General features: G+C 35.7%; 2 protein-coding genes across 2 annotated transcripts; both read left to right on the plus strand.

Annotated features, from left to right (window-relative positions):
• Positions 1-5,413: 5,413 nt before the first annotated feature.
• On the plus strand, positions 5,414-10,936 carry eif3m (eukaryotic translation initiation factor 3, subunit M). Its single transcript, XM_052582741.1, has 11 exons — positions 5,414-5,592; positions 6,016-6,148; positions 6,240-6,378; positions 6,759-6,882; positions 7,543-7,637; positions 7,724-7,807; positions 7,884-7,983; positions 8,077-8,158; positions 10,207-10,350; positions 10,583-10,643; positions 10,760-10,936. Exons 1-11 carry the CDS (start codon positions 5,551-5,553, stop codon positions 10,881-10,883), a joined length of 1,128 nt encoding a protein of 375 aa, XP_052438701.1. The 5' UTR covers positions 5,414-5,550; the 3' UTR covers positions 10,884-10,936.
• Positions 10,937-16,517: 5,581 nt separating this feature from the next.
• LOC127976953 (transmembrane gamma-carboxyglutamic acid protein 4) lies at positions 16,518-22,931 on the plus strand. Its single transcript, XM_052581545.1, has 7 exons — positions 16,518-16,717; positions 17,109-17,215; positions 17,516-17,679; positions 17,960-17,987; positions 18,592-18,730; positions 18,832-19,017; positions 22,144-22,931. Exons 2-7 carry the CDS (start codon positions 17,119-17,121, stop codon positions 22,169-22,171), a joined length of 642 nt encoding a protein of 213 aa, XP_052437505.1. The 5' UTR covers positions 16,518-16,717; positions 17,109-17,118; the 3' UTR covers positions 22,172-22,931.
• The last annotated feature ends 1,285 nt before the right edge of the window (positions 22,932-24,216 follow it).

Consider the following 24,216-nt stretch of genomic DNA (forward strand, 5'->3'; position numbering starts at 1 on the left):
AAAAATACAGAATACAGAAAGTCAAGTCAACATGTTTTTGTTATTTACCTAATTTCAACTTCATTTCAATAAGTTCAAATGTGTACTAGTGTAATAAACTGGATGTGTTTTAAATATAAAATAACCAGGTTTATATACTTATTGTCACGATCATTAGCTGGAGTGCCCATGAATTTCAGTAGAGGGCACTCCACTCAGGACTCACTCAAGACCCATCATGAACTCCATTTCCCACAAGGCCTCATACCTGGGACTGATTGCACTCACACCTGCACCTCATTTCCATACACATATAAGCTGCTCTCACACATACACTCATTGCGAAGACTTGTTTAGCCCGTCTGACATTTCCGAGCGGTTTTCCTTGTGTTTGTTCCTTCCGTACCTGACCTTTAGATTGTTTTACCAACTCTGATTCTCTGCTGCCTGCCCCGACATCTGCTTGTTTCTGTTATTGATTCTGGATATCCCTAACATGCCTGATGCCGTTACTGATTATTGCCTGTCTGACCATTCTTATACTAAAAGTTCTGCATATGGATCCGAACGTCTCTGGCTCATCGTTACACTTATTGTCCTTAAAGCCATCTTGTTTAAATCTCACACATTTAAGCTGTATGCATCCTTCACAGCTTGCCATATTAAAACATATTCATAAATTTTAACCAAATTTTTCAACTGAATTATGCAGATTCTTAGCAATTAGCAATTCTTAGCATTTTGAAAATGTGATTATTTAAAAATAAATGAATAAATGCAAATAATTAATAAAAAACTATGCCATGATTTTGAAAGCAGAAATTTCATTATAGGTATGACTGAAAAAATATGCATCACAAGTTTATTAGTTTATGTTTAAACTGTATAATTCAAATTGAATTTGAAATGCAATTCGAATATTTTTTAGTGTGATATCATAGAGTTATAATTACACTGGATTTGTGTCTGGAATCAAACTGATACTCTAAAAAATAACTGTGATCACATTTACTGTAAATATTTGCTGCCAAAATCAAAGCGATTCATGCAATTTTGCATGATTGCGAAAGATTTCCTCAAGCAAATTTTATGCTCATTTTTGATGTCCTAGTCTTATGAGCAGTTGATTTATGCTATCGATGGACTATTAGGCTATGTTAATAAGTGCAATCATTCTGTTATACTATATTAACGGACCCTTACAAACATGTAATCAAAAATACTTTTTTTAATAGTTATATCATCATATTATTTTAACATTTCAAATGAACATTTTATCAGGATCACTTAAGTGAGAGCATTGAACTGAAAGTATCCTTATTACAGTATTGTAGTTTGTAAAACTTAAATAAATCATCCCTTAATCACAGCAGTGACTGTTGCTAAAGCAAGAAGCTATGCAATCAATGATTAAATATTATGCAATGCAACTTAAGTCATATGGCTTCTAAAAAGTTTGTCTTAGGAACCGATGGCTCTATATTTTTTCCATATGGAACCCTGCTTTTTACATTTCAGCATAATTTCTCGATGACATAGAGGTCACAGATGTTATTTCTTCATGTATAATGCCCAGTGACTAAAACACTTCCAGCAAGAGAACATACTCAATCCATTTAGTAATCCTTTAACAGGGTCGTCACTTTAGTCATCTCGCAGACATATAGACATGTCAACGGGTATTACTCAGTGGGTACTCACAATCAGTACACACACTTTCAAGAGAAACCATGTTAATGCATGCTGCAGATTGGAAACTTAACCAACTTCTGTAATATTCATTGTACTCTTAACATCTTCCCCTTGGTGGGCTTTCATCCCACATTCCTGTCCAGCCCCCATCGGTTCCTGCGCACCTAGAATCAAGTCACCCGCGATGTGTGCGATTCACTCAGGCGTGGCGCTTTCTGATGAGGTCACTGACCTTGCTGATAGAAGAGAACGGTCCTGATATGGGGAGGTGAGGAAGGTGGTTACACAGACTGTGGGAACAGTGTCTGGACTCTCTATTTTGTGTCTATCACACAAATTTCAATTCCAGCAAACCACATTTCAAACAATCTCAAACAATGTTGCAAAGATGTGTAGTTTGGAACAGTTCTGTGTCTGCATAGTTTAATGTTAGTTTCTGATGTCCCCTATATGCTATATGAGCAGATCCATATGTATATAAAATCTTTAAATAAGTAAACTAACAGAAATAGTAGGTGCTTTTATTAAAAATATACATGTCAATAGAAATTTTCCTCACCAGGGTTTCTGCAGGTTTTAAGGAGGTACATTGATGATCTTTTAAAGGTGTTTTGAGTGTGTTTTTAAAAAGCATGCAACATTTAATGGCATGACTATCTATTTAATACTTGAATATTTCTGATTTACTACTTTTTAATGCTTTAATTTATGGAAGGGTGAAATTAAGCCATTTTTAAGACCTTAAGAAACAGCATAACTGAACCTTATAATGGACTTATTTGTTTCGATAAGTTTATAAGATTTGAACACCAAGGTTCAAACCAAAATTTCACAGCAACTACGTTACACAAAATTGCCTATACATTTACTAATCAGGAATTCCAAGTGTTTTCATCATTATATATATATATATATATATATATATATATATATATATATATATATATATGAATTCCAAGTGTTTTCATCATTATATATATATATATATATATATATATATATATATATATATATATATAATGATGAAAACACTTGGAATTCCTGATTAGTAAATGTATAGGCAATTTTTTTTAAGTACATTTTTTACATTTTCATACAATCTGTCTATACGCCCCACTGATGGTTAACTAATCACCTACAGTAACTAATAAAGTTTTCACCTGAGATCAGGTTGATTCATGACCTTGCTGCTCAGTATTCATATACTTGGCTAGTGCCTGCTGTAGCAGCGTGCTTCAGAAACCCTCCACCTTCCCCAGCTCCACCTGTATAGATAAGGAGTGATTCATGTATTCTATATGGGGGTTATTCCATATATGTTAAATGTGCAGCAGCAATATTTCTTACTACATATACTTACCATATGCTACAGCGCTTCCTTGGGTAAGTACACTGTAATTACATATACTGTAAAATAAAGTGTAAACAAGTACATATTAAGGGTACTCTTAGGCACTAATATGCACCCTTTGAGGGTACTGCTCAGTTACAAGCTGTTTATACCCCGAAAGGTAAAAAAAAAAAAAAAAAAATCAATAAAAATATTTTTTGTTGTTTTGGAAATGATGGTTCCATCAGTTTTGGCTTGTGACACACAGAAGAATTAAGTGGCACTCAGATTGATGCAATAAAAATGTTTAGTAGTTTTCTAAAACTAAAGTGATCACTGGTCTATCACTGCTGTTTCCTTTATCTGTGAACGTTCCCACATTCTCTCTGGCATTGCGTGGAGGTCACACATATAAGTGTGTCAGTATCTCAGACCGCTCCCTGTGACTCAATGCAAGCAGCCAACCACACAGTCCCAACATCATCAAAATGAAACTTTTTTAACGATTTCAGAAACATCAGTGAATAATTCTGAAAAGCCCCCATACACATGATTCAAACTCTATGAAAATAGTGTGTTTTTCCAATTAAGACTTACGGCAATGGAAACATTATTTCATGCATGTTGTTAATTATCAACAGTCTCTCCAGCCAAACACATGTGTATTCATTCATTTAGACAGCTTTTATAAGATCTACCTCTTCTCTATAGAAAAACAGTGAGGAAAACCTACACAACAAGGAAGAAATACCCAAGGATTGGACAACAGAATTGCCTTGACCCGAGGGACGCATATAACTCCCCAGATAGGAATACAAGGAGCTGTCGAGGTGGTCCCACTTGAAATGTAATACTATCATCTAACTTTCAGAAGACCATCACCCTTGTTGTTTTATGTGCCCAAGGTCAGCTTGGCTTTAATCTTCTAATTGCATGATTGATAAACGGATGCTGGAAGAATTACTCAGCCTCTGAGATAGACCTTATTTAGGACCAGATGACTTATGTGACTCATAAACTTTAAACCCAGAATGACCTGTTGAATACAGAGTACTTAAGCTTTTACATACCTTTCACTTCAGTTCATTGCCAGTACTTCCCCTCTGAACTTATGGATGTGCAAGAAATGCACACATGATGTGCGCCTGAAGGTTAAAAATAAGCAATGCATTAAAAACACAGAAAATGAGACTGACTCAGTATATTTTTTTCCTAAATCAAATGTTTACACAAGATAAAATAATGAGTTGGGAAAAAGAATAAGAAATAAAATACATTTATTTAATAAAAAAATATATATTTATTATAGACTCAGAAATCTTTTTTTTTTTCTTTTTTTTTACCCAGGTGACATATACAATTATAATAATGATTAAGTAGTTACAATTAGTCAAGGCCTATTGTGTGCTGTGTGTATTCCTCCTAGTCTTCTAATGTCATACAATAGCTTTATGCAAATATTAGTCATTATTATTAGTAGTAATTATTCATCATTGCTCACTGCCAATCTCCCCCAGTGAGCAGTGAACTCAGCAACTGCTGTAAACAGATCACTGAATCAGTGAGTTGAACCCCGACCGGTGAATAAATCTGATTTTTTAATGAATTGTTTTATTTGTCACCTAGATCAAGCAAGTAATTAAAAAGAACCTGCTTTAAAAACTGTTAATTAGTAAATTACTAATTAATTTACTAATTCAGTTCTCAAGTTCATCTCACTTACTCAGAACAATCATATTAATTTATTTGATGGTATAAATTGTATAGTTTCCTTACTATCTTTAAAAAAAAATGGGGTTTTGAGGGTGATCATATTTAGGGGCATCTAAATGGCTGAAAAATAATCATAGTATGTCCTTGCCTGCCAAGTCGAAAACAACCAAGATATGTCCAGCTCGTATTTCATCTCATAATTAATACAAAGTGAAAAATAAGCCCCTTAGTAGTAACCTACTGTAAAGTAATATATACTATATTTGTACAGTAGGCCTATACTAAATGCATCTGTAAACTGCATTTGATAGTGATAAAAAAAAAATGCTGCATTCCTGATGGGTGACTCTATTGCGGTATAGAAAATTAGTAGATTTTACTCTAAGTAAAATAAGAAATTACATAAAAAATTTTGGGTTACAGTGATGAGAATCTGGGGTCTCTTTTTTTTCACTGAAAACAACAACAACATATTCATAAGTCTTGGAGGTCAGTAAATACAGCTAGCCCATAGACAGTAAAAGAAAGCTAGCCGTCAGTTTTGGGTGAACACTGAACAGTTATATTCAGATCTGCATTTTGTACTGCAAGGGCAATATAGTACTAGTTCTGTTTCTAGAAGAAGAGTTGTAAAAACATCTGCTGTATACGCTTATTGTTAAGTTTAAATGTTTATTATATCAAACTCACTAAAGCGCGCAAATGAACAGAAAAGTAGCGCTGTCCCTTTAAGGGAAGTACGTCAGCAGCGCCGGCTAGTTTACAGATCCTCTTCCGGCCGTGAACCGAGGCTGCGAGCGTGGATATTTATCTCTGCTCTTAAAATATTAAATAATATGAGTGTCCCGGCGTTTATCGATGTAACGGAGGAGGATCAGGTAGGTTTGAATAGTTCATGAGCCTTTATTTCGTTATTACACACGTATTTAAACAAAGAAAAAGCATTTTCGCGGAAGCACGCTTTGTAGATGCTAACTTATGTTAGCCTTTAGCTGATCTCAGTACAACGTATTGGTACAGGAATAACACATTTAGCGGTTAATGTTTGTTCATACGTATTATTTGACTTGTTTTTGAGGTTTTTGTTGCATTGTAGTTGGAACACTTCAATATCAACAGGATATTATGTATCAGTAGTCACGTATCTGCTTTTGTTATTGACAACAGACGTGTCACAACCCTCTAAGTTAATACCACACCGAGTGTAACCTGTCTGAAGAGCTCGGGCGTTTTTTTGGTGATGCGGAATGGTGGGGTTATGACTTTATCACTGTAAGAGCTGTGTATTGATTCACTTGCAGGCGTCAGAGCTCCGGGCCTATCTGAAGTCTAAAGGAGCGGAGATCTCGGAGGAGAACTCAGAAGGAGGTCTGCACGTGGATCTGGCGCAGATCATCGAAGCCTGTGATGTGTGCCTCAAAGACGATGACAAAGGTATGACAGAACTGAAGTTAGAGATTTACTAACTATGTGTTACATGCTAAGCATTACAAGAACATTTCCAGCGCTCTGGTGTTCTCTGCAGATGTGGAGAGCGTGATGAACAGCATCGTCTCTCTGCTGCTGATTCTGGAGACGGAGAAGCAGGAGGCTCTCATCGAGAGTTTGTGTGAGAAGCTGGTGAAGTTTCGTGAGGGAGAGCGGCCCTCGCTCAGGATGCAGCTGTGAGTGCTTTCACTCGTATTGTTGAAATTAAAGGGATAGTTCACCCAAAAATTAAATTGTCATTAATAACTCACCCTCATATCGTTCCAACCCTGTAAGACTTCTGTTAATCTTCGGAACACAGTTTAAGATATTTTAGATTTAGTCCGAGAGCTCTCAGTCCCTCCATTGAAAATGTATGTACGGTATACTGTCCATGTCCAGAAAGGTAAGAAAAACATCATCAAAGTAGTCCATGTGACATCAGAGGGTCAGTTAGAATTTGTTGAAGCATAAAAAGTACACTTTGGGCCAAAAATTATGACTTTATTCAGCATTCTTCTCTTTCGGGTCTGTTCTGACCTTGTTCATTTGTTTTAATTAAACTCTTTGTTTCTAGCTTGAGCAATCTGTTCCACGGTATGGACGAGAACACAACAGTGAGGCACACCGTGTACTGCAGTCTGATTAAAGTGGCTGCCACCTGCAATGCCATTGCATTCATCCCTACAGAGCTGGACCAGGTATGGACATCATGTCAGAAATAACATAGTATTTCCTGCCCTGCTTTTTAAATGCATCACAAGATATTTGAAAGAGTCTTGAAATGTCCAGCTCATATTTCATCTCATAATTAAAACGAAGTGAAAATTAAGCCCCCTTTCTCCAGTTAGTAGCCTACTGTAATGTAAAAAATCTTTACAGTGTATTAAACGCATCTGTAAACTGCATTTGTTAGTGATTTAAAAAAAGTGTCCTGATTGCTGTGACTATTACCGTAAAGATGAGTAAATGAGGCTACAGTAATGAGAATTTGGGGTGGAAATGTTTTTTGTTGCATCAATAAAACCTAGGTTTAATTTTCTTAAGTAGACTTTTTCCAAATGCGTGTCCTAGATCATTGTAAACACCTTATCTTTGCATATGTTGCATTTACTTAAATGCATGTTTATCTTCCTCTTGAGTGCCACGCCCACATCTGAACATCTAATCAACAACTAATGCACAGAACCAAGTCCCGGCTCTATATCTGATCTCTTTCTATATTCTTGTGATCTGAACATTTCTTTGTGAGATTAAACTTTATAGCCAACATTAGTTTCAACCCTCAAATGTTTCTCTTCGTATTAATGTAATTAGGAAAGGATATTCCCTGAGTGATTGGGTTTTTGTGTTCTGTGCAGGTGCGCAAGTGGATCACAGACTGGAATCTGGATACAGAGAAGAAACACACTCTGCTCCGTCTGGTGTATGACGCGCTGGTCGACTGCAAGAAGAGGTTTCGGCTCGTTTGATTTCAGGTCAGCTGTGTCCAGGCAGCTTGGGGTTGTTCTTTATTTGACATTGCACTCTTGTGTCTTTCAGTGAAGCTGCAGCTAAAGTGATGGTGGAGTTACTGGGCAGTTACACAGAGGACAACGCTTCACAAGCCCGAATGGATGCACACAGGTATGACCTTCTCTCCTCAGGTCTCTGTCAGATCTCCTTTTGTCTTTGTTAGTCATTTACACCTCTGCTCTCCCAGGTGCATCGTCCGTGCCCTGAAAGACCCAAGCACCTATCTCTTTGACCACCTCCTGGCTTTGAAACCAGTGCGTTTCCTGGAGGGAGAACTCATCCACGATGTAAGAAAATGTTTTTTTTTTTTTTTTTTATGAATACAGCCTTTGAATGGTTTTCAGAAACTCTTTGAATAAAACGCCTCTTTCTCCTTCCAGCTCCTGACCATCTTTGTCAGTGCAAAGCTTGCTGCATATGTGAAATTTTACCAGAGCAACAAAGACTTCATTGAGTCTCTCGGTGAGTACAGTCTGAACGTCTTGACCATGGCACTCTAATAAACAAAAACACAAAGTACACACACTGTACTGAAATGTTGCTCTACCTCTATGCGATTGAGTCCAGTATGTCTTATGTTTTATTATTGTGCTGGTTAAATTCTCTAAGGAACTTCTATTACTCGGCAAACACTTTTGAAGAGATATTTAACTATGGACCCCAAATTCATTTTAGAGTGTCTATCTCAAACTGCAAAAAACCTTTTACAGGTTTTTAAATGCCACTTTTATACCATTTCAAATAGCCAAGGATGCTAGCATGGTGTTCAAACACCAAACAACATGATACATTATTTATTACCAGTCGAAAGCCTCTGGGGAATCTTTGGAGCAGTAGCCAACAATACATTGTATTGGTCAAAATTATTGATTTTTCTTTTATGCCAAGAATCATTAGGATATTAAGTAATGATTGTTTTCAGGTTTTCAGGTTTCATGTGATGTATAGATCTATGTAAATGTATAAATCTCAATTTACATCATACTGACCCTTATGACTGGTTTCGTGGTCCAGGGTCACATTATATATTTTCTTACATTTCTTCATATAATTTAATTTTGTTATTTTCTTTTTCATTTGCATAAAAGAAAAATTGATTTGTTTTGTACTGTGGTTAATCTAGTTTAACTAACTTTTTAGACTACTGTGCATTAGCAATGATGAGTGTTGCTCCATATTGAAAACTGGCCTCTATGCATGTTGCTCATCTTGTATTTGTTTTTAAGTGCAGTGGTGTGTTCGGCACAGGCTCACTCACGTGTTTGTTGTCTGTGGTGTCACTGGGCTGCTGGAATTTGAGTCTCAGCAGTTCTGTCTCTTTTAAAAGGCAAACGTTAATTAGAGCAGGATCCTCCCTGCCATTGAGCAGCGACAGCCAGTTCAGACCGGTCCTGATCAAGTGTTGATCTAGCCTCTGAACCCAGGAGAGAACGGCTCAATCACCTTCTCATGTGATGATTTTATAATTAATGTAAACAGATTTTCTGTTGAGAGGGTGAAACGGTGAATATTTGTAGTCTGTCAGCATCTTCTAGACCTACATCCAATAACATCTTAATGGAGCGTAACAGTAGCTGCGTTATGTGCATAAATTCTAAAAATGCACATAAAAAAACCTATGTGCATATTTGAGTAGGATTTATAATCCAATGAGAAAAAATGTGCATAAATTATTATTGAAACCCATTTCCTGAATAAGTTTAATTCAGATCTTTGGATGGAAACATAGCTAGTGTTTTTCCAATCCCAATTTTTCAGCATATTTTTCCCATTAAAGTCTTTGCAAATTATCTAATTGAACCAGGAAAAAAACATTATTGATAATTATTATGACTATTGATTGCCTGAAGTCATTGCCAATAAAATATGCATATATTTTTTTACATTTAGTCATCTAGCAGATGCTTTTATCCAAGCGACTTCCAAATGAAGACAATAGAAACAATCGAAACTAACAAAAGAGCAGTGATGTGCAAGCGCATTACAAATGGGGTTGCACGATTATAACAAAATCATAATTGTCGATTATTCCCTTGAAATTGTAATTGCTATTATTATTTATGATTACCACAGTTTACATTGATGTTTATATCATTGTTTGATGCAACTGCATGCTTTATTTTAATATGAAAATAAACAAGCAGAAAACTAAAATAGTAATAATGGGAAAAACCCAACATAACATATAGAAATAAAAAACATCTTAAGCATGCAGAATAACATAAGTGGACTTTAAACGATTAATTGCTACTTTGAACAATTATGTAATTGTGGTCATTGCGATTTAGAAATGTGATTAATTTTGCACCCTAATAACAAGTCTCAGTTAGCTTAACGCAGTACACATAGCAAGTTTATTATTATATGATAAATAAAAAGAAAACATAGAATAGAAAAAAATAAAGCAAGCTAGTGTTAGAAGCATTTTACTTATTTAAAGCACAGTCCAGTGGTGTAATGTTGCTTTGTAGATCAAATTAAATAGTGAATGCTTCATGTTGTGTGTTCAGGTTTGTCTCATGAGCAGAACATGGCTAAAATGAGGCTGTTGACGTTCATGGGCATGGCAGTGGAGATGAAGGAGATCTCGTTCGACACCATGCAGCAGGAGCTGCAGATCGGTGCTGAAGATGTGGAGGCCTTCGTCATTGACGGTACGGCTCTGCTCTACCTTTGCAGACTATTTCAACTCAGTGTATTTGAAGAGTAACTGTTTCATCACTGTCTGCATGTGGTCATTTATGTCCAACACAAATTCCTCTGACTGGGACAATAAAGTAAATCCTAAGCTCAACTGTGTATGTCAATAGACTGTTAAAAAAGCTTTGCGTCCCAGTTTCTGTACAACCACACATACTTACTGTGTGCCTTCATGTGAATTTCTAGCTGTTCGGACCAAAATGGTCTATTGCAAGATTGACCAGACACAGCGGAAGGTTGTGGTGAGGTAAGTCATTACCTTTCTTTTTTCTGTTTCAGTCTAATTTAAAAACATACAAATACGCTTATGGTTGTGTCTGAAGCCCAGACTGACGTGATCGGTTTCTGACTCTCTTCCTGTAGCCACAGCACACACCGCACCTTTGGCAAGCAGCAGTGGCAGCAGCTGCATGACACACTGTGCTCCTGGAAACAGAATCTGGCTTCTGTGAAGAGCAGCCTTCAGACGCTCTCTCCTTCTGCCTGAGACTGCTGCTGCTGTTTCAATACACATCCAATAAAACACCCATGAAGACCATGTTTCTGCTTCTCTCTCAGTGCTGTATAAAGGATAATAGACAGGCAGATGGTCATTATTTAAAAACATCTTATCACATGATGTAATATCACCTCTCCAATAAGCCTCATGATTTGCATTTGTTCTAGTCATTGTTTTAAGTATGAGTAATGTAAATGCAGTGACCACTGACTTAAACAGCAGGAAGACACATTGGCAGCATCCAAATTTGCATACTTAGCAAATATAATTTGTGCAAATAACAGGGTTTGGACACAGCAGCAAGTCCAGAAGTTGACAAAATAACAGGGTTGACTTACTAAATTGAGGTAGAATACCTTCATAATTGAGTGTCAAAGGCTGAGGAGATGTGAATGAAGGGAATGGCCTGCAGAAACTGGAAGTGAGTAAGAGAGAGACCGAATACTAAATTCAACTACACGTCTTTATTTAGCAAGTCAAAGATGAACTCTGGAAATGAGAGGATAAGACATTTTTTTAAAACCCTTTTTAGACATGATAATAGTTCCAAAACATGCTAGTCAAATTCAACACATTTTCAGAATGTTGATTTTGATGCTGAACACTTTAAGGTCGAGATTAATTATGTGAGAAATGTTTCAATGAAATGCAAACTTTCCCTCTTCCTTCCTCTCTCTGTTTGCGCTCACTATCCAAGGTGAACAGTTCATGCCCAAACGATGTGTTGTGTGAGATTTACCAGTTATGTCTTCATTTTTTCTGTCTACCGTGTCCGATTTCATGACCCCGCTTTATCAAGATCTGATACGGGGGTGAATCATATTTCTGCTCTGAGAGAAGTCGTAGCTAATGTTTCTTATCTCTCTGGTTATACGGTGGCCCCAAAAAGCACTTAGGCTCTTAAGACACACTTAAAAATTAATTTCATTGCATTAGAGGATGTATGAAGTATGTTGTCAGTTCTGTTCTCCTTAAGTTCACACAGGTGTAGTTATCATGTTTGTCATTACAAAAAAAAAAAGTTATTCTAAATTATTGCAAAATAAATTATATATATATATATATATATATATATATATATATTAAATGCCATTAATGTAAAATCCTAAATCAGCTATTTTAATTTAGATATTTTTGCAATTTGCTTCAATTATTGAAAAACTGAAGATGAACAAAGAAGCTTCATCTGAAAGCTGCCCATATTTTACCTGAAGTTATGTGACAATAGTAGCACTCAAATTAAATAATTTAATTCATTTAGCCCATAGGTTTAAATTAATCATGAAGAGTATGCACTGAAACATCTAAATTTTGAAGAACACCATTAGTTACAATTAAAAGTATTAAAATAAAATAATAACATTAAGGGGGTTGTTTTGGGGCCATTATATCCCATGGTCAAATTTTATATTTCCACTTCAAATATTTTTTTTTAAAACGAAAATATAAGAACATTAATGTGTCCACAAATATATATATATATATATATATATATATATATATATATATATATTTCATTATTATTATTATATACCTCCGTATTTGATCAAAGATTATAAACTTCCTCTTCCAGAACACTTTGCTTTGTGCTATATTTCGTTAAAATAAATTCCACATTGATATCTATATTTCTAAAGTTTGCTTTTTGGGGGGGCTCTCTGTTCATATTCCATAACTTTGTATGTGATAACCTGTTTGTTTTTAATAAAAAGCCTGCATGCAATTGGGTAATAGCTGAGTGGTCTTCTGCTGAACTTAAAATGCTCTGCCAAAGCTGATGAAAGTCGATATCTTAATTTCAGCGCAAAATAAACAGAATAAATCTTTTCCTCCGCGCGCGTTTGTAAACTTGGCATACTTCCGACGATCTGAAACATGAATTCAGTAACATAGCAGGAGGTAATTCCCACTGTAGAGAAATTATCGCATTTCCAGCAGCAGACCCCAGTTATCCGTCATTATTCATCCAGAGCAGAGCGGGGTTCTGACGAGTTCACCGTCGTCTGGTCTTACAGCAGATAAAGACAGGAATGTGACTCTTGTATCAGTTCACTGCAAGGTCCGGTGTGGACTGATGCGTTCAGTGCAGTGCAGTGCAGCGGGCCGCTTATGGCAAGCCGTTTTAACATTTAATTAGGATGACCACTGTCAAAAAAGACAGTGGTAGCAGGATGCAAACGAGGAGGGGGATTTGAGGGAGGTTCCATACCTAAAATATATATTTTACAGTTACTGTTATGCATATTGATCATAAACACAATAGGATGCAGACATCCTTGTTGATCTTGGAACAACATTCCAATCAACCAATCAGAATCAAGGGATAACTTTTCAGCAAATTTCAGTTTTAGGCTTATTTTAGGTCAGGGTTGGGTGCCTCTATACTCTTGTTAATCAGATATCATTTCCCACTGATTTTAGGAATAAATTATGGGGACGGTTAGGTTTAGGGGTAGGGATTGGGTTAAGTCTGAATTTTTGGACATTAATGTTGATCCAGGAGCAACAAAAGATATGGATCCAGGAACATGTCTTACTTGGAAAAAATCACCTGGGACCCCGCCTGGGACCAGTATGGGTTTGGGTGTTTTAAATGGTCAGTCGTGTCCCGGGTCTGTTTAACATTGTGTGTACCCGAGTCAATCAGAGAACACCGCACCTGCCATTGATCAGTGTCAGTCAGCACTTTGCATATGTTTTATACTGTTTTCTTTTACTGAAGAAGAGACGCACCTGTTATTGAACACCCACACAGTAAAGTGTAACGCACTTCTGTTCTGTGCGCTTTTTGTTAAAAATTATTGTTCCTAGTCGTTTATTATGACCAACAAAAAGTATTGTTATTGTAGTTCAAAAGGGTAAATGCAACAGTAAGTTGATGGAAATGGGAGGGCAAGGGGGGTTATCAATGACAACAGTGTATAAGTAGCCATTTTCCATGGGGAAAAAAAGCAGGCTTGACAACCCTGCATCCAACACTAACTGCTGGAGTCAACTTTGACTGTTCATGGGTGGAGAGTAAGGAGAGGTGAAGAACATTTTGAGTGATTTGGAATTTGCATTTTATAAGTCCAAAAAGAGGAAATGTCTTGGAAAAAAGTGAATTTATGGTCACCCTGATTTATTTCTTAAAATGTATAGAATCTATTCTCATGCTACTAGTAAGCCCACTCATTTTTAGCCACTAGCATTGAAGAAGTCATACTGGAACATTAAAATCTGATAGATAGATAGCTTCACAAAGAGTCTCTTCAACTACACAATATTATATCTATCACTCATTCATATTATCACAGAAATACTGGGATGAAAGTCAGATATAAACATTGACGTCTATGGTTGCGATCAAAATAGAGCAAATCGCCTTTTGAAACTAACTGGCACTTCAAATAATGTTTGATTTTGTCGATTACATCGTTTCTCCAGTATGTGAAGACAAGTGACTGTTAAAAAATGTATTTGTCACTGAATCATTTATTCAAGAGATTCATTTTGTTGATTTTGTCTGTAATTGATAGAACAGTAGTTAGACAGAAAGTGAAGTTGGATAGCTTTAAAATAGATACTAGTAGGTTTCGGATTAAATGTTAAAACAGCTTGCCATAGTATGCTGCTGCAACAGAGTCCAGACCCCTGCTGAAATAATGCAGTCTATTACTGTTCAATTAGCACCAGTCTCCAGGAGGAGCAAAAATACATCACTGCTGTTAAACTGGGGACTTTTCCTGGCTGGAGATCATCTGGGTGAGGCAGAGGAGGAGTTGCTTTCCCCAGAAAGCATAGATATGAGGCAATCAGGTTATAAAGTGATGAGGTTTGTCTGTGCTGTTTGATATGTTCAAGATTTTTATACAAATGTAATTATTTTTTGCGGTCTCCATGGAGCATAAAGTAATCTTATCAGCTGCATGGTAATGCATTGAGAGCCTCGTTAATGTTTCATAGATGACATGAACATACATGTGGTTCTGGTAGATGTTTTTTTTATATATATAGTTAAAGACGTGCTTCTGTACATTTAACAATGCTCTTGGGAATTGTCTGGACCAGAAATAACTGAGGTTAATTACAAGCATGCAGTCTGTAATCATACACTGGACTCCTCAAGGGTCAGAGACAGTGCTTTAGTCTCCAGTTTACAGTCTGAATTTTAAATGTCTGAAGACTGGAAATTGTTATTTTTCTCAGTGTACATAAGTTTTTTATTTTTGTGCTAGTGGTGTACTCTACTGGTGTTGACTGTAAATAAATGCATACATACATACGTACATATTTATTTATGTAATTGAGCTAGTTGAAAAATAATAACATAGCCTAACTAAACTAAAATAACTACAAATAACTCAAATTGACAAAATTAGTAAAACGTCAAATTAAAATGAAAACCAAAAATACATTAAAAAACAATCATTTAAAAGTTGGTCAAAAGTTGTTTTCAGGAAATGATTAATGGATAAATTGTTGCTTATTACATTTTTTATATATATATATATTTTGTGTTGCTATTTCCATTTCGTTTTAGAGAATGTTTTGATTCACATGATTATGAAAATTAAATTAAACATTTGCTCATTTGCTGTGGACAGCAAGTTTTCATTGCCATCTAGTGGTTCCTGAAAGTGACATCCACCTGTGGCTGGGTAAAAAAAGAAACAATAAAAAACCAATATAAGAAATAAAAGGATAAGAAAAAAAGAAAAGAAAATTATTTACTCAGACTCAAGCTATTCCAATCCTGTATGAATTTCTTTCTTCCGCAGAACACAAAAGAATATATATTTATAATTGTATTGTTCCTTAATTGCAAATATGAAATTTGGTTAACAAACTAAAAGGTTAATGTGCCGGAGATCCTTGTCTCTTCTGCTTTTATAAAATATAGGCTAATGATGTCTTCATAGTGGTGGAAACATATTTACTAAAGTTAAAATAAAAATTGCATTTACATTTAGATTTGGTCATTAAACATTCGCTTTTATCCAAAGTGACTTACAAATGAGAGCAATGGAAGCAATCACAAACAACAAAAGTGCAATGATACACAAGAGCTATAACCAGTCTCAGTTAGCTTAACAGTTAACACAGTACACGTAGCAAGGGCTTTTAAATAATATAATAAATAAAAAGAAAACAGATAGAATAGAAAAAAAAATAGAGCTAAAGTTAGAGGGTCAAATAAAGATGAAAATTAAAATAAAGAAAATCAAGAAAATAAAATTAAAATCAAAACTTCAGCATTACAAAAATGACAAACATCACGAATGTGAGCTTGTTTAGCACTGACAGGATAGATGTGAAATGTTAAAGTAAACCTCATTTACCTCTGTAATAGAGTATATGTGAAAGCAACCATGCAGTTTCTTGTGGGAATAAATTAAGAATCATACGAATGATAATATTCTTTGACGTGTTATGAGAACATACAGTGACGTGTTTTTTTTTTTCAGTTACATAAATGTGAAAATTTTGAGAATTCGCTGACAACGTCTGAGCCAGTAGGCGTTCTGCGCGAACGTCATGTAACGTAATAAATATTCATGAGCTAATCCTTCGCCATAGTATGTGTCGGTGAACTCGGGATTTGTTCTCGATTGATTATTCAGGTCTGAGCAGGTGTTTCCCAGTTCAGCCTTTTTTTTTTTTTTTTTTGTCCTTTTCTGTGTGTGTGTTCGTGTGTTGTAAACGGAAACTGTAACGTTAATTTCCTGAAACACAACGAGTTACATTTCGTCCAAACCATGAATGTCTTCAGGTGCTCATTGGAAATGTATTAAAGTCGAACGCTTGCGTTATTCTCTGGAAATATAAACTAACGCTGAAAGGTAAGTAGTTACTTGTATAGCTTCCTTCACATTCTTTCGATTTCGACCATTAAAGCTGAGGCCTTTTTCATATTCAGATCCAACTGGAATTTCAGCTTCTGAACTAACACAATATGGGTGTGTGTGTTTCCCTTACGAAAATTAACCATGTTGTTTTATTATAGTAAAACTGTAGTAAACTTTTTTTTTTTTTTTTTTTTTTTTTTTTTTGTGCATATTGAATAAGTTTGTATAACCACAGTTTTACTTCAAATGCCATGGTTAAACTATGATTATCGCTGCAAAACCAGTCAATATTTGTAAACTATAGTAACCAGTGTTTTTATTATAATTTAAAAAAAAAAAAGCTTTGTAGTAATAAGTCCCGATTTTTGTCTTTTTTTCCCTGCAGTTGACCAGAAATGCTGATATTTGTCCTCCTGTTGTGTCACTTCACTTTATGTGGACACTGTGTGTGTGTTAGAAAAACCCTACAAACACCAGATCAAGACCGTAAAGGTGTGCAATGCTTTTAAACATTACCATTTAGTTTTTCAACAAAATAATGATCGCATATACTCTAATTAAAATCCTAGCATGATCTAAGATAGGATAAGATATGATATGTTTAGGTTTATGAGACTAAGCCTATTATAAAGTGACGATAATGATATCCATAACTTCATTTCAGTATATTTTTCTGCATAAGTTCAGATTAACTTTATATCTCTATCAAAGTCGGTTTCAATATATGTAATATTACTTTTGATTATTGCATGACACTGTGTTTTATTTGACACATTTATTGGTCCTGTGTAGTGTTTGTTGTGGACCAGGAGGCCAACACATTTTTAGGACGTCGCCTGTTGTTGAACCGCTTCGACTTTGAGATCCTGACCCCAGGTAATCTAGAACGAGAGTGCTACGAGGAGGTGTGCAGTTACGAGGAGGCTCGGGAAGTCTTTGAGAATATCCCTGATACAGCTGAGTAATCCCACTATTGTTATTCTTGGCTAATTAATTTTATTCATTACACATGCTGTGACAAGCACTCCTAGTTAAACGACATTGTCATGTGTACGTGCCCATGGGTTGGATTTGGGCAGACAGCTCATTTTTAGGCAGTACAAATAAAGATGATGATTAAAACGTGATGCCAGAGTGTGTTTGGAGTGACACACTCCCTTCACATTAACAAACACCCATTTGTTATTTTCATACCGGACATGATTTTTAATTTGCATTAAATTTTTGATTTGACAGGATGACTTTTGGAAGAAATATAAAAAGGGTGAGTTTTTGTCATGCATACACCCCTTAACAGAAATTGCAAAAAACGAAACACTGAAATCTTTTCATCTTCTCAGTCAAGTGTTTATCTGTTCTGAAAGAAACCCGTTCATCCAGAGTTCTTTGCATGTTATTTTAATTTTCCCAGTTCACTAAAGTTCCACTTCTTTTTAAACCACTTTCATTTCATTCACATTCATTCTTCATTGCTTTCCGTATATGTGCAATCCTTCACATGTACGCTGCCAGTAAAATGTTTGGAATTATTAAGATTATTTGAATGTTTCTAAAAAGAAGACTCTGAAGCTTAAACCAAGATTGCATTTATTTAATCAAAAATACAGTAAGAATAGGTATATTGTGAAACATTATATAAAACGACTTTATATTTTGTAACTTATTCATGTAATGCTAAGCTAAATTTACATTACTCCAGTCTTCAGCGTCACAGGATCCTTTTGACCAGTCGTGTATGTAATAACTTCCATTATTTCAAAGAACTCATGCACAAAGCACTGTCATATATAAACAAATAATAATGTCATCAAATAAAATATGCATTTTATTATTAGATTTTTGATAGCTATGTCCATCTGTATTTGTAGATCAGGGTGAATCCCAATCAAAAGTTGATGTGACGGCACTGCTGGTGGGCATCATCACAGCTGGAGTCTTTATTGTTATAGTTGGCCTCCTGATCTGGTACTTCTGCCAGGGGAGGAATAAAGACTATGGCTTCCGAGGGTAAGGCTTTACAATAACACATTCTCTGTGTTGAGAATTATGCTAAGAGTTTGTCATTATCTGTAGAGACTGATTGCAATGTTTTTGCTTTTTAAATTAAGTTCATTCCGACGTCGATCCAACCGAAGCAATGCCTCGGTGATCATCCGGAGACTGGAGGAGGTCTCTCTGCACCCTATTCCTCACACAGACACCGATGCCAGCCCAGATGCTCACGGTTTACCTTCTTATGAACAAGCCATCGCCATCAATGGACCACATGATGCCCCACCTCCGCCGTATCCTGGGTACACACACACCTTTTCAATTATTATATACCTGAAGTCTTTTTCAGTTTATTATTATGTCATTTAGTTGCATATGACCAACAATTTGAAGTTTCTTCACAGTTATCTGTTTCTAAATGCTAAAGAAAAAAAAAAATCTAATTTACTGAGACTTTGCTCATCCTCAGGCCACCCAAGATGCAGATGAGTTTGATTCTTGATTTGGAGAAGTGTAGCTTTATGTCACTCCCTCACCTATGGATCCTCTGCAGTGAATGGGTGCCGTCAGAGTGAGAGACCAAACAGCTGATTAAAATCATCACAAGTAGTGGAGGATGTCCATCCATTGTTGTTCTTTTCCACCAAAATCTACCAACATATTTGTTTAGAACTATTTTGGACTGTAAACAGTTCTTGATCAGTGCCGATTTCTCTCTTGATCCAGAAGAGGTACTTTTTGACTGGAGAAAGCAATATTATGGATAGAGGATTTGTATTTTTTGAAGTTTAAATCTTAAGACATTAACTGATGGACTGGAGTGGTGTAAACTACTTGTGATGATTTTAATAAACTGTTTGGATTCCCATTCTGACGGCACCCATTCACTGCAGAACATCCATTGGTGAGCAAGTAATTGAAAGCTACACTACTACAAATCTGATGAAGAAACAAACTCCTCTGCATCTTGGATGGACTGAGAGAGAGTAAAAGTTCAAAAAACTGATGAATGTTGCTGCCTGTTTTTAAATATGTGACCCTGGAGAACAAAATCAGTCTTAAGTCACTGGGGTACATTTGTAGCAATAGCCAAAAATACACTGTATGTGTCAAAATTACAGATTTTTATTTCATGCCAAAAATCATTAGGATTAGGGGTGCTCCAATCACGATCGGCCGATGCGCATTAACTATCGGCCGATCGTGATCGGAGCACCTCTAATTAGGATGTTAAAGGGTTGGTTCACCCAAAAATGAAAATTATGTCATTAATAACTCACCCTCATGTCGTTCCAAACCAGTAAGACCTCGGTTCATCTTTGGAACACAGTTTAAGATATTTTAGATTTAGTCCGAGAGCTCTCAGTCCCTCCATTGAAAATGTATGTACGGTATACTGTCCATGTCCAGAAAGGAAAGAAAAACATCATCAAAGTAGTCCATGTGACATCAGAGGGTCAGTTAGAATATTTTGAAGAATCGAAAATACATTTTGGTCCAAAAATAGCAAAAACTACGACTTTATTCAGCATTGTCTTCTCTTCCGTGTCTGTTGTGAGAGAGAGTTCAAATCAAAGCAGTTTGTCATATCCGGTTCACGAACTAATCATTCGATGTAACGGTACATGTATTCGTACCGGACCGTTCGGTACGGGCTTTCGGTACGGTGCACGTGTGTACCGAATGACCGAATGCAATATTTTGTGTGCGGAACATAGGTACATTTTTGTGTTTCCACACGAACATATTAAGTGGCAGAAGTCTCCGCGTTCATTGGTAATCCCGCCCTGCAGCTGATTCTAAGGCCGGTGACACACTGGCTGCATGGCGTTTCTGCTGCGTGTCAGTTGCGAGATGGCTGCTTCGCATTTTCTGTGTCTTTACACATCAGAATCGTGCCTGACGCGGCGCTGGCACGCTGCTGCTCCTGTTGGTGACATAGAGGGAGGCCGCCGACAAACCAGGATCTTGTCTTCACGACAACAATATCTATATTTCATGTTGAGCATAAATATAAAGCCTACTGATAAAAGACACCGTCAACAGTATTGATGGCAAAATAGACTATGTTTGACAGGTGCAATATGCCAGTGTGTCACCGGCCTAATGTTTTCAAAAGGCATCACGCGAATGTGAACATCACTACAACTAGGAAAAAAACGATTGTAATTCAAACGCAGCTCCCGTCGGCATTTAAACAGACCTTTGCTCTTAATTCCGATCGGTCCAACACAATAACGAAATCTGAGCAGGTCTGAAAACTGAAACTGTTGATGCTGCTCTTTACACTTTGGAAAAGTTATATATATATTTTTTTTTTAAATAAGAGCAGGCCTACAAGCTGGGATTGGTAATGCTGCACTGTAATCATAGTTATTTATTTATATTTTATTATATGATATTGGTTTTTGAGACTGAGAGTATTTTATTTAGTGGAGAACTTTGCAGCAGTATTTTATTTCTTATTCTTTTTTTATTTTATATATATTTTATTAAAAAGTATTTTTAAAAAGTGTAAACAAATTGTTAAAAAAGTTTATAGTAATAAACAACCTGCAGTTTAAGGTTTGCATTTCTTTCCCTTACTGTACCGAAAATGAACCAAACCGTGACTTTAAAACCGAGGTACGTACCGAACCGTGATTTTTTGCGTACCGTTACACCCCTAATGTAACCGGATCTTTTTGAACCAGTTCACCAAATCGAACTGAATCGTTTTAAACTGTTCGCGTCTCCAATATGCATTAATCCACAAATGACTTAAGCTGTGAACTTCTTTTTTAATGTCGCTGACACTTCCTCTGAGTTCAAACAAACCAATATCCCGGAGTAATTCATGTACTCAAACAGTACACTGACTGAACTGCTGTGAAGAGAGAACTGAAGATGAACACCGAGCCGAGCCAGATAATGACTCGTTCAGAAAGCTCTCGGACTAAATCTAAAATATCTTAAACTCTGTTCTGAAGATAAATGGAGGTCTTACTGGTTTGGAACGAAATGACGGTGAATTATTAAGAACATAATCATGATTTTGGGGTGAACTATCCCTTTAAGTAAAGATCATGTTCCATGAAGATATTTTGTAAATCTCCTACCGTAGATGCACCAAAACTTACTTTTTGGTTAGTAATATGCATTGCTAAGAACTTCATCTGGACAACTTTAAAGGTGATTTTCTCAATATTTAGATATTTTTGCACCCTCAGATTCCAGATTTTCAAATAGTTGCATCTCTGCCAAATATTGTCCTCATAACAAATCAGACATCAATGGAAAGCTCATTTATTCAGATGATGTATAAATCTCTATTTCGACTGGTTTTATGGTCCAGGGTCACATATATTATACACAACCAACGATCTATTGTGTAATTCTTGTTATAATGGTTACATATCTAATTCCTCACGTCTAATATCTGTCCACAGTTCCAGGCCAGGCAGCATCCGACGATAACCATATCATCATTTTCCGAAATGAATCCGGATGGACTAAACCACTTTTTCTTGACTATGAACTGAAAATGTGTTAAACCAAAGGCATTTGGATTTATTACACTGGAATAAACCACTAATATTAAGCTGCATTGCAGCGTTTGGTCTTATTAGGAAATAATTATAATCACTGAACATTTCTAGATAGTGTAGATCGTTAGAGCTACCTAGAAAGATAACCTTTAAACCTAATCGCCATTTTTATTCTTTCAAGTGTTTATTTAAAACTATAACCAGTTTTATATTAATAACTGTTACAATAAAAGACAGATCATAGTGTTTTATATAATATGGTGGGCTTTTATGAAGGGCAAATCATTTTATCCTTTTTCAGTATGCTATAGTCCATTGTAACGATCTAGTAGGGTGTGACTTAGATTTGTGTAGTTACTGGATCAGTATTTGGTGTACATTCTGTGATCAGCTCACCAAAAACCAGATTACCTCCTCTAACGTCATGACACTTCTGTCAGGCTGTGTTGTTTGCACTTTACCTTCTGCATGTAGATAAACCAATTCTGTTACTTTCGTCTTCTTTAGGGATTTCAGTTCATTCTACTGGCATGAACATCAGCTTTAAAGTGTTTTTTCCCAAGCGGCTGGAACTGTACAGGTTTCTGAAGCATCTCTTTGATGCCTTTTAAATGATAATGGCTGGGCTCTAGTGTTATCATCATAGGGTTATTAATAGACTTTATAATAAACTTTCTAATTTGTCTGAATATTTTTGTATATTAGTGTTGTCTTGTTACATTTTGGTGGATGATGAGAATGCTTGGCGTAATTATCTCTAAAGCCGTTACACCGAAATAACTTTTAGGTTCAATGATGATACAATTTCAAGTTGTATGGAGAGTCAGATATTGTTTATTAATGTTAAGCAGGTTAATGTGTGTTAGGAAAGTTTTGGTTAACTTACATTTTACATTTTAGAATAAGGAGCACTTATTCAGTATTAACTATGACTTTTCCTTCAGTAAATTCCTAATGTGCTTCTTATTAATAATAAGTAAAGTAGTGGTTAAATTTAGGTTTTCGGGTAGAATTAAGGATGTAGAATAAGGTCGTGTAGAATGAGGTATTAATATCTGCTTAATTACTACTAATAAATGGCTAATATTCTAGTAATATGCATGCTAGTTAGTTAGTTAAGACTAAAATAAAGTATTACTCTTACATAAGTCTTACTTAAAATCCCAAGCAAGTGTGTGTACAGTAGTTTTCAATCTTGATATGTTTCAAGATTCTTTGATGCATTTATTTAAAATATTAATGTTTTGAAATATTACAACAGTCTTTACAGTCACTTTTGATCAAGCAGGCATGCTTACTACATGTAAGTACTAATTTCTCTTTTTTTTAAATGCATTTTACCCAAAACTTTTGAATCGTAGAGTATCAGTTTCACAAAAATATTAAAACGCAACATCTTCGACATTGATGTTTCTTGTGCAGCTAATCAGCATATTAGAATGATTTCTGAAGGATCATGTGACTGTAGACTTGAGTAATTATGCTAAAAATACAGCTCTGATATCATAGAAACATATTACATTTTGCAATATATTCAGATCTAAAATAGTTACTTTAAAGTTGTAATAATTACAGTTTTTCATCAAGTAAATGAGCATAAGACTCTTTAGCCACACTTAAAAATATGAATGTCAATTTATTACACAAATTTTCAAACATTTATTTTACAGGAAATATAGCACAAGTGTACTTGTCAAGCATGACAAAGATGTTTAGTTTTGAAATGACTAGATGATGCACTTAACCAGGTACAGTCAAAAGTATTGTGACGGTTTGTGGTTGTCTGTGGTTCTCAGACTTTGTCAGATTGTAGACCACTTCAATATTGAACAAAAACTGTGGACCACATCAAACCATCAGTCATCAGTCTCAGAAAATAAATAAAAAAACAATCATACTATTGTTTATACCCTACCCTCATAAACTTGTTTATGCATCCTGTGAAAATAGATGTATCATGTAAAACTAAATGTC

Source organism: Carassius gibelio, chromosome B18, assembly GCF_023724105.1.
Source record: "Carassius gibelio isolate Cgi1373 ecotype wild population from Czech Republic chromosome B18, carGib1.2-hapl.c, whole genome shotgun sequence".
NCBI classification, from domain to species: Eukaryota; Metazoa; Chordata; class Actinopteri; order Cypriniformes; family Cyprinidae; genus Carassius; species Carassius gibelio.